The 12,018-nt window shown below is 42.4% G+C and overlaps 1 protein-coding gene across 4 annotated transcripts in view; it reads right to left on the bottom strand.

Moving 5' to 3' along the window:
- The window catches only part of SH3D19 (SH3 domain containing 19), a 170,428-nt gene extending 159,063 nt beyond the window's left edge, over positions 1–11,365 (bottom strand). For 2 of the 4 annotated variants that reach the window (XM_045078327.1, XM_045078329.1), the window contains exon 1: positions 10,961–11,364. In XM_045078327.1, coding sequence (XP_044934262.1) covers positions 10,961–11,072 — 112 coding nt within the window. In that variant the 5' untranslated portion in view covers positions 11,073–11,364. Of the gene's footprint in view, positions 1–10,960 lie in introns of all 4 variants that reach the window. The other 2 variants (XM_045078328.1, XM_045078330.1) reach the window with 2 other exon arrangements.
- Between the last annotated feature and the right edge of the window lie 653 nt (positions 11,366–12,018).

Raw genomic sequence — 12,018 nt, 5'->3', positions numbered from 1 at the left:
TAATCACAGGACACCTCAATGAGACATATGTATTTTATGCCTTTCCTTTCTAATTATGAAATGAAATTATGTGCCTGACATCAGGACATACCAGATATTCTGGACAGAATTAGGGTTCAGGAACTGAGCTTACATTCTCCTCCCAAGGCAGGGTCTAAAGACAACCCCAATGCAGATGTTTAGAGAACCTCAAGAAATGAAGGAAACAGTAAAAAAAAAAAAAAAAAAGAATGGTATTTCTGACGCAGAGGGATTAAAAAAAAAATGATGTAGATACTCTGTCCTCAAGAAGTAAGAGCGTAACTCCTGCCTCCTTAAGTGTGGGCCATGCACAGTGATTTCCTTCACTTCCTACAGGATAGAAAGGGGTTTGGGGGTGGATAGCGTAACCCTGAAGTTGAGAAACCTGAAATATACTAACTCAGCTGAATGATCAAGGTCAACATCAACAGTGATAAATGATGTTAATATTATGTACACTTAATATACAATAAACATGTGGCAAACATTCATACTTCCCAAACACCCAAAGCTCCACTCTAAACATGAGAAAACGTATCAGACAAATCCCAAGAGTGACATCCTACAAAAATATCTGGCCAGTAACCCTCAACACTGTCAAGATCATCAAAAACAACGAAAATCTTTGGAAACTATCAGAGCCAAGGGGAACCTAAGGAGATACCACAACTACATGTAATATGATATTTTAGACAGGATCCTGCAAAACAAAAAGGAATTAAGTAAATGCTAAGAAAATCTGAATAAAGTATGGATTTTAGTTAATAATGTATCAACACTGGTTAAGATGTAAATAATTAGGGAAACTGGATATAAGTATATGGGAACTCTATGCACTATCTTCACAACTTTTCTACAAATCTAAAACTATCCTAAAAAACAAAGTTGTGGGACACCTGGGTGGATCAGTCAGTTAAGTGTCTGCTTTCAAGTCAGGTCACGATCCCAGGGTCTTGGGATCAAGTACTACATCGGGTGGGCTCTTTGCTTGGCGGGGAGTCTGCTTCTTCCTCTGCCCGCCACTCCCCCTGCTTATGCACTTTCTCTCTCTCTCTCTGACAAATAAAAAATAAAATCTTTTTTTAAATTTTTAAATATTAGGGGCGCCTGGGTGGCACAGTTGGGTTAAAGCCTCTGCCTTTGGGGCGCCTGGGTGGCTCAGTGGGTTAAAGCCTCTGCCTTCGGCTCAGGTCATGATCTCAGGGTCCTGGGATCGAGCCCCGAATGGGGCACTCTGCTCAGCAGGGAGCCTGCTTCCTTCCTCTCTCTGCCTGCTTGTGACCTCTGCCTGTCAAGTAAATAAATAAAATCTTTAGAAAAAAATAAAAATAAAAATAAAGCCTCTGCCTTCGGCTCCGGTCATGATCCCGGGGTCCTGGAATCAAGTCCCACATTGGGCTCTCTGCTCAGGAGGGAGCCTGCTTCCCCCTCTCTCTCTGCCTGCCTCTGCCTCTCTGCCTACTTGCAATCTGTCTGTCAAATAAGTAAAATAAAATAAAATAAAAAATAAAAATTTAAAAAATTAAAAACAAAATTTATTTAAGAAAGAGGGGAGGACCTGGGTGGCTCAGTTGATTGAGACTCTTGATTTCACCTCAGGTCCTGATCTCAGGGTTGTAGGATGGAGCCCTACCTCAGGCTCCGTGCTCAATGTGGAGTCTGAGATTCTCTCCCTCTGCCCTTCCTTCCCCTTTCTCTCGCTCATGCATGCTCTCTCTCTCAAATAAATAAATCTTTAAATAAATAAATAAATAAATAAGATGGTCTACAGCCTGTACCCACCAACAATCCCCCATATACCCATTTCCAACCCAAAGGCAAGCTTAGAGCTCCTAAAGATGAGGCCTATAGTTAATGAGAGAACAGAACTGATTTCCACCTCCTTGTAAACCAGAAGGTAGGCTACCTTCCTGCTTTGTGTCAGGCTCTTTCCACTTCCTCCCCAACCTTAACCCCCTCTATACTCCAAAGCTACTAAACATATATTTGCAACTTGTACTTAATTGATAATATTCCCATCATACCAACCCTCCTTACTATAAATTCCTTAAAACACATCTCATGTTTTCCATTGTCAAAGTAGATCATCACTTCATCAGTAGAGATCCTGTCTTTTTTTTTTTTTAAGATTTTATTTATTTATTTATTTGACAGAGATCACAAGTAGGCAGAGAGGCAGGCAGAGAGAGAGAAAGGGGGAAGCAGGCTCCCCACTGAGCAGAGAGCCCGATGCAGGACTCGATCCCAGGACCCTGAGGATCATGACCTGAGCCGAAGGCACAGGCTTAACCCACTGAGCCAGCCAAGCGACCCTGGAGCCGCTGTCTTAAGCATGCAGGACAACTGAAGCTAATGTAACTGTTCTCTCCAGGTGAGGCAATTTCTTGAGCTTTGCACTTTTGGATTCTCCCTCATCAATAGAGCACTTCACAAAGAGCCCTAAGAAAATTGCCCAAAATCTTATCTCACATTTTGGCAAACATCTATAAACCAAGTCAAAAGTTACTTTTCTTCTCATCTCCTAGAATCTTCAAGTATAAAGTTGGAAGCCTCATCCTTTCAATTAATAAAGCAAAAACCAAGGCCCAGAGAGATGCTGTAAATTGCTAGAGGCTAAGCAAAGCTAATTGAGAGAGACTTGATTAAAACCCAAGTGTTCAGAGGATTAGTTCCAAAGTACCACGGAATGCAAAAAAGCTGAAATGATCTAAGGGAAAACAGAGTATGTTGCCCTCAGAATATAATGTGCCAATGAAGTTGGAAGCACCAATGAATCGTGTCAAAATTTAACAAAAAGAAGAATAAAGAGATGCACCATGGTTAACTTTGAACTAAATGAAAAGCAAAAATGAGCTTTTCATTTTTAATGATAAATAAAAGGTAAAGGACTATACAAGACATGCTGAAATTCTGTATGGAACAAGAAATGCCAAATGAAGAACTCCGCTCAGTCTTTGGAGGTCTTGTAAAATTGATGCATTTCTAAAAAATGCATGAACTCCAAAGCAAAGCAACTATATTAGATTACAATATGCTGAAGATGCAGGTTTACCTCCTTCTTCTCCACCAAGTGAAATCCCATTAACTTCTCCCAAATGAAGAAAAATGTGGATTCAGTTAAGTGTCAGCTATTTTAACAAAAAAATAAGTATAAATAAATAAACACAAGTAACTTTATAGGTATTTACTACGTTCCTTGCCATGTTCTAAGAGTATTAACTATACTAACTCATTTAATCCTCAAATTCTGTGCAGTAGGGCGCCTGGGTGGCTCAGTGGTTTAAGCCTCTGCCTTCAGTTCAGGTCATGATCTCAGGGTCCTGGGATCGAGCCCCACATTGGGCTCTCTGCTCAGCGGGGAGCCTGCTTCCCCCTCTTTCTCTGCCTGCCTTCTGCCTACTTGTGATCTCTCTCTGTCTATCAAATAAATGAATAAATAAAAATCTTTAAATCTTAAAAAAAAAATTCTATGCAGTAGACTTTATTAATATTCCCATTTAAATCACAAATAAGGAATGGAAACAGAGGTTAGGTAACCTGTTCAAGGTCACACACTTTGTGAGAGGTAAGCCAAAAAAAAAAAAAATCAACCATGAAAGTTTTGGTTCTTTTGCTAAAGTCTCTTTGGTAAGCATCATAGACTACTTTATATTCTTATTTACCTTATTTATTATAAAGTGCATTAGCCTAAAAGCATGGATAAATTCCTAAAAAAATAAGACAGGGATAAATTCCTAGAAACATGTGACCTCTCAAAACTGAAGCAGGAAGAAACAGAAGATTTGAACAGACTGATTACCAGCAATGAAATTAAATCAGTAGTCAAAAAACTCCCAATAAACCAAAGTGCAGGACCAGATGATTCCACAGATGAATTCTACCAAACAGATAAAGAGGAGTTAATACCTATTGTTCTCAAACGTTTCAAGAAAAACAGAGGAGGAAGGAAAGCCTCCAAATTCATTCTATGAGGGCAGCCATTACCCTGATACCAAAACCACATCAAGACAACTATTTAAAAAAAAAAAAAAAACAGAAACAAACAAAAAAAAACTATAGGCCAGTATCTATGATGAACCTAGATGCAAAAATCCTCAACAAGGGGCACCTGGGTGGCTCAGTGGGTTAAGCCTCTGCCTTCGGTTCAGGTCATGATCTCGGGGTCCTGGGATCGAGCCCCACATCGGGCTCTCTGCTCGGCGGGGAGCCTGCTTCCCCCTCCCTCTCTCTGCCTGCCTCTCTGCCTACTTGTGATCTCTGACTGTCAAATAATTTAAAAAAAAAAAAGAAAAAAAAATATCACTCACTATCATCAAGTGGAATTTATTCCTGGGATACAAGGATGGTTCAATATTCACAAATCAATCAACCTGATACATCACATCCACATGAGAAAGGATAAAAAGCATATAGTCATTTCGACAGATGCAGAAAAAGCATTTGACAAAGTACAACATCCACTCATGATAAAAACCCTCAATAAAGTACGTTTAGAAGGAACATACCTCAACATAATAAAGGCCATATATGAAAAACCCACAGCTAAAATCATATTTAATAGGGGAAAAACAGAGCTTTCCCCCCAAGATTAGGAACAATTAAGGATGTCCACTCTCACCACTTTCATTCAACATAGCACTGGAAGTCCTAGCCACAGTAGTCAGACAGCAAAAAAGAATAAAAGGCATCCAAATTGGTAAGGGAGACATAAGACTTTCACTACTTACACAGGACATGATACTATAAATAGAAAACCCTAAGACGCCACCAAAAAACTACTAGAACGGATAAATGAATTCAGTAAGGTCACAGGATATAAAATCAAAACACAGGAATCTGTTGTATTTCTATACAGTAATAATGAAGTAGCAGAAAATTAAGAAAACAATTCTATTTACAATTACACCAGAAATAATAAAGTAGGTAAAAATTTAATGAAAGAGGTAAAAGACCTGTCCTCTGAGAACTACAAAACACTGAAGAAGGAAACTGAAGATGACACAGACAAATGAAAAGGTATTCCATGCTCATGGACCAGAAGAACAAATACTGTTAAAATGTCCCTATTATGGGGCACATGAATGGTTCACTGGGTTAAGCGTCTGACATGAGTGGTTCACTGGGTTAAGCGTCTGACTCCTGATTTCGATCAGGTCATAATCTCAGGGCTGCGATCCAGCCTTGCAGCAGGCTCCATGCTCAGTGGGGTGGCTGCTTGGGATTCTCTCTCTCCCTCTGCCCCGCCCCTCATGATTGCAGGTTCTTGCTCTCTCCCTCAAATAAATAAATCTTAAAAAAAAAAAAAAAAAAAGTCCAGGGTGCCTGGGTGGCTCAGTCAGTGAAGTGTCTGCCTTTGGCTCAGGTCATGATCCCAGGGTCCTAGGATGGAGCCCCACATCAGATTCCCTGCTCAGTGGGGAGCCTGCTTCTCCCTCTGTCCGCTAACCTGCTTGTGTTCCCCTCTCGCTGTGTCTCTCTCTGTTAAATAAATAAAATCTTTAGAAAAAAAAAGTCCATATTACTCAAAGCAATATACAGATTTAATGTGATCTCTATCAAAATACCAAGAGCATTTTTCACAGAACTAGAACAAATGATCCTAAAATTTGTATTGAACCACAGAAGTACCCAAATAGCCAAAGCAAACTCAGAAAAAGAACAAAACTGGAGATATCACAATCCCAATCCCAGATTTCAGTATACACTACCAAAGCTGTAGTAATCAAACCAGTATGGTTTAGCACAAAAAGAGACACACAGGTCAATGCAACAGAAAAGGGAGCTCAGATATAAACCCATGATTACACGGTCAATTAATCTGCAACAAAGGAGGCAAGAATATGCAGTGGGAAAAAGACAGTCTCTTCAACAAATGGTGCTAAAGAAACTGGATAGCTATATGCAAAAAAGTGAAACTGGATCACTTTCTTATACAATACACAAAAAAAACCCTCAAAGTAGATTGAAGACCTAATGTAAGAACTGAAGCCATAAAAATCCTAGAAGAGAGCAGACAGTAATTTCTCTGACATGGGCCATAGCATCATTTTTCTAGATATGCCTCCTGGGGTAAGGGAAACAAAAGCAAATAAACCCACACCCACACACACACACACACACACACACACAAAAGGACCCCCCCAAAAAAACTACCGGAACTGCAACAAAATAAAAAGCTTCTGCACAGCAAAGAAACAATCAACAAAACTGAAAGGCAACCTACTGAATGGGAGAAGATATTTGAGAATGACCAATCCAATGTTAGCATCCAAAATATATAAAGAACTCTAATAACTTAACACCAAAAAGCAAAAATAATCTGATTGAAAATGGGCAGAAGACATGAATAAACATTTCTCCAAGAAGACCTATAGATGGCCAACAGACGTATGAAAAAATGCTCAACATCACTAAAAATCGGGGAAATGTGTATCTAAATCACAATGAGATATCACCTCACACATGTCAGAAATGGCTAAACTCAACAGCACAAGAAATAAGTGTTGGCGAGGAAGTGGAGAAAAAGGAACCCTCTTGCACTATTGGTAGGAATGCAAACTGGTAGAGCCACTATGGGAAACAGTAGGGAGGTTACTTAAAAAAATTAAAAATAGGGTGCCTGGATGTCTCAGTCGTTAAGCAGCTGCCTTTGGCTCAGGTCATGATCCCAGGGTCCTGGGATGGAGCCCCACAACAGGCTCCCTGCTCATCAGGAAGCCTGCTTCTCCTTCTCCTGCCCACCCTGCTTGTGTTCCTTCTCTCTCTGTGTCTCCGTCTGTCAAATAAATAAAAAAAGATCTTTTGAAAAAAGTAAAAGTAGAATTACCACATGATTCAATAATTCCACTACTAGGTATTCATCCAAAGGATACTAGAACACTAATTCAAAAGGATGCCTGCACCCTAGTGTTTGTACCAGCATTATTTACAATAGTCAAGATATGGAAGGAGCCCAAGTGACCACCAATGATAACTGGATAAAGAAGATGTGAGATATATATATAGTGGAATATTAATCAGTCATCAAAAGAATGAAATCTTGCCATTTGCAATGACATGGATGGAGCTAGAGAGTATAATGCCAAATCAAGTTAGTCAGTCAGAGAAAGACAAATACCATATGATTTCACTCATGTGTGGAATTTAAGAAACCAAACAAGTGAACAAAGAAGACAGACAAAAAAAGACTCTTAAACATACAGAACAACAAAAAAAATAGTGACAAACTGGTGGTTACAAAGAGGGGAAGGGGGGGCAGGTGAAATAGATGATGGGGAGTAAGAAGTACACAAGTCACAATGAGCACTGAGTAATGTACAGAACTGTCGATTCACTATGCTGTACACCTGAAGCTAACATCACACTACATTAATTATACTAGAATTATTTTTAAACAAAACAAAAATAAATAAAGGGTATTAGCCTTACCTTCCTTAATTCTATGACATGTTCTTTTAAAAACAGGGATCCTATTTATAAATCTTGGTGTTCCCTGTATTTTCTATACCATTTTGCATATATTATCCTAAAGAGGATAACTAGACATATTTTTTAAAGAATTATCTTTTTAATTGAGAGAGAGAGAAAGAGAGAGAGCACATGCATAAGTGGGGGTGGAGGGGCAGAGGGAGAGAAAAGGGGACAAGCAGACTCCCCACTGAGGGGGGAGCCCCACACAGGGCTTGATCCCAGGACCCTGAGATCATGAGACTAGCCGAATTCAGACGCTTAACCACTTAACCAACTAAGCCACCCAGGCACCCCTAGACAGGTCTTCTTAAAGAATTTGGAGAATGCAGATCTTTAATATATATATATTATATATATATTATATATATATAATATATATATAATATAAATGTGTCCATAGTTTCCAGGAGACTTAAAATAAGTTTCTTCAACTTTTTAGACAACTGCAAACTGGGCCATATGACCTGGAATGTCCCATGAATCAACTCAAAAAAACTGTAGTTTATGACTTAGAACACAAAAAGAGAGGTAACTGAAGTGAGGCTGTACCTTCCACCTGTATTATTTTAGACTAAGTCTTCTCACATTTCTGAGTTTCAATTTACTTGTCTTTATTTCTTTTCAAGATTTTTTTTATTTATTTGAGATAGAACCAGAGTGAGCAAGAGAGTGCACATGCAGACCACGAAGGGGGCAGGGGAGGGGCGACCAGGCTCTCAGCTGAGCAGGGCACAGTAGCCTGAGCCCAGGGCAGACACTTAATTGACTCAGCCACCCAGGCGCCCAGGAAAAGCATTATTAACCAAGCAATACAGTAGGGGGAAGAGGTACACAAACTATCAAGAAAGACTCATAAATACACCTACATTAAAATTCAGAATTTCCACATCAAAAGAAACCATAAAGAAAATTTTTAAAAATAAGCCTGAGTGGAAGAAGATATTTGCAACATATGGAACCAACAAAACTTCAGATTCCTTTGTAAGAACTCCAGTAAATCAATAAAAAATGACAGACAAAAAGGGTGATATATTTATGCAATGAAAATAAACTACATCAGCATATAACAATATGGATAAATCTTACAAACAATATTGAGTGAAAAAAGCATAACACTAAAGAATACAGACAGCATGGTTCCACTCATATGAAGTTTTAAAATAGGTAAAATAATAATACTGTATAGGGATGCATATGCATACAGGTAAGACTGTACAGAAAGGCAAGAAATAATAATTGCAAAAGTCAAAAAAGTAGTTTCCTCAAGAGGAGAGAAGAGGCCATGACCTGGAGGCATCAGAGTCTGCTTCTGGGGAACTGATAATATTCTATTTCTTGATTTGGACACAGGTTACAAGAGTTTCACTTTATAGTTTATAGGCTTTATACACTCTTCTGAATGTATATTGCAAAAATAAACACACCTTTTAACCACACCTACAGTTAGCAGGAAGAGAAGGAGTTCACAGACTCCCCCAGTCCATAAACCCCAAATGTATGGTGTCAAGTTATGTGAGATCAAAGAGAAAATTTAGATTGTAAAATCGTGGGGGAAGAAGGAAGCAGTGAGAACCGGAGAGGTCAAAGATTAGAAAGACAGACGATAAGCAGAAGAAACACTAAGCCTCTGGGTCAGTTCACATTCTCACTTGGATAGAGAACAGCATCTAACACAAACAGAACTAACAAATGCCCAAGCTTGGTAAGGAATGCAATGGTGTCTAAAAAACACGTGAACTAATGAGCAGAGTTTGTAAAGGAATGTGAGCTATTAAATAATGTATCGCAAAACAGAGAAGACCAATTGTTGCAAGTTTAACCTTCTGCCTGCTCCATGGTATTTCCATCCCTCACTTCCTAATGGAAATAGGACATATTACATGGTTAGAAACCGCAAACACCAATTTCTGAGTGAAAACGTACACAATGTCAGGTCCAGCAAAGTAATATCACAGAACCTAGAAAAGCTTCTGCCAGCCTTGGAATAAACACAAATATTGCAACTAAATGATGAACATGTATCTGGATCATATCTAGTCCGACCTCCAATATTCTTCACACTACAGTCCATTGTAAGAGAAAGTGAAGCTTTTTGCTGAAGATAACAGGAATCCAAGGCAGCCTACACTGTTTAAATCAGCAAATCAATGGAGGTTCATCTTTGTGAAGTTTTTTCATTGTATTCTTGCAAGAAATATTAATTCATATCTAACAACTGCCCATGATTTCATTAGTCTGGATGATATCGAACAAAACTATCAAAACGTCTAGTGTCCATGAAGAAAGTCAAACGCTTTATTTTGATGAAAAGCCCCTGTAATGGGCATCAAGAATTATTTTTAAGGTTCCAAGATCCTACCAAGGGCATCAAATTGACTATTTCTTTATGTTCCACTAAATTCTTTCCCATCATCCCATTTTTTATCCCTCATTGGTTCCCCTCAGACCTGTTCTTTTCTCTTAATTCTCCGATTTTCCCTCAGGTTAAGCCACACAGAAAAGCTTCACCGTGACTTGATGGAATGTTTACTATGGTCCATTTTCTAAAGAAGCTCTACTAACTCGTTCTCATCTAAATCTTTCTCACTTCTCTATCTCCCTCCTGTTGTCATCTCCCTAAGTTTGTTCTTCCCTAAGTTTGTTCTGCCTTGGATTCCTGTTATCTTCAGCGTGCAGATACACGGCTAATGCCATTTTAAACAAAGGCCAAAGAATTTCCTCTCCATTACGTTTGATTGAAAAGCTGCCCCAGGAACACAGAAGGGGTGTGTGGATCTACCTACTCTTCCACTTAAGTTCCAAACTATCGAGCCAAGCCGCCTTTGTGCACCCAAAAGCACAAGACCATAAAAGTAACTAGAGGCCCAGAAATGAGTCTCGGTCCAAACGAACTGCCTTTTGGCATGCCCCATGCTGGACTGGAGGGCTCGCAGAGGAACTAAAGCAAGTGCGAGACAAAGCTGGTGAACTCGGGCGGTGGGGGCTGGGCAGAATCAAAGGTCCGAAGTTCAAGAGACACGAAACCAGACTTCGACTATCAGCACACGGTTCCACCTGGTAGCCGCCGAGCAGGCCAACCCATCGGGCGGGGTCGTCCCCCGAGACTGCCGGACCCAGAGAATTCTGCACCGGCCCTGACTCATCTAGAGACAAGCCATCAGTCACCCGGGCCGCCCAGTTCAAGCCAGCAGCTCCCAGACTAGCGCGCACGAAACGTCCGTGGTTTCGCCGCCAGCACCACGAGCAGGTACCGACCAGTTTTGGATTTCCCGGGGGCTCGGCCCCAAAGTGAGGACGAGGATGGAAAAGCCACTCTTCCTGCGTCTCCCGGCGCAGAGTGAAAGATGCCGGTCGCAGCCGGGCGGGTGAGCGGCCGCCGCCGTCCCGGGCAGGACCTGCGCGGCCCCGGGGCGCCCGGCCCCCGGTCCCCTCCTCCCCCGTAGCCCCTCGCGCCGGCCGCGCCCCTCACCTGCGGCCGAGTGGCCCGACAGCGCACGACCGCGGGCGCGGCGCGGGCCCCCGAACTCGCGGCGCTCGCGCAGCTCTTCCTCCTCGTCCTCCCGCCGCCGGCCCTCAGCCATGGACGAGGCGCAGAGGCGCAGCCCGGGAACGGCGGGCGAGCCGTGGGCCTCGGCGCCGGGTCCGCAAGCACCGCGCGCTCCACGCCAGCGCCCTCCGGCCCGGGGGTGGCGGCGGCGGCGGCTACCTCGGCGGACTCCACCTGCAGCCCGCGGGGGAGCGGCCTGGCTCGGGCGGGCCGCTTTCCCCGCCTCCTCGCGGCGCCCCAGCGGCCTCCTTCTCCCGCTTTCTGTCTCCCACTCTTCCCCCCTTCCTCCTTCCCTTCCCCGCCCCGCAGAGTTGGAGCCGGGATGGGGCGGGGGGTGGCCTGGCCTCGCCTCCCGGGGGAGGGGTTCCCGCCGCTGGGGCCGCCCCACAGCCACACGCTGGAAGCGCCCGCCCGACCAAAACAAACGTGTACAAAATAAATAAATGGGATAGGAAGCCGGGAAAGAGGAGGCGGCTTGGCCTCTTCCTGCCCTTTCACGACGTTCGGGTGTCAACAGGAAACCCATTTGCTTGACACTTACACAAAGAGGGGGGAGGGGCAACCTTCCCTTGGCTGGACTTGGAGAGCCCGTGGGCTGGGAGCCCTCAACTTGGGAACAAACGTGGAGTTTGGTCAAGCCTCTGGGCTGCACGCTTTTCTTCTTTTCCTCTCATAGCACCCTTTTAAATGGACTCTCGCCAGAACACAGGATTTCTAGGGCAGTGGAATGATTTTGTATATTGTAACGGTGAATACATGTCAGTATACATTTGTCCAAATTCATAGCACGTACAACATTCACGGAACCCCAGTGTAAACTGTGGGCTCTGGGTGATTGTGATGTGTCAAGATTATGATGTGTTCCTCAGTTATAACAAATGGATGGATCCCTCTCTCCCAGATGTTGATAATGCGGGAGGCTGTGCAAGAAGGTTACATGTGAAATCTCAGTCTTAGCTCAATTTTGCTGTGAACCTAAA

Source organism: Mustela putorius, unplaced genomic scaffold (genome assembly GCF_011764305.1).
Source record: "Mustela putorius furo isolate JIRA1106 unplaced genomic scaffold, ASM1176430v1.1 tig00000242_pilon_pilon_pilon, whole genome shotgun sequence".
NCBI classification, from domain to species: Eukaryota; Metazoa; Chordata; class Mammalia; order Carnivora; family Mustelidae; genus Mustela; species Mustela putorius.
Note: the sequence above shows the minus strand (reverse complement) of the source record. Positions and strands in the feature narration are given on the sequence as shown.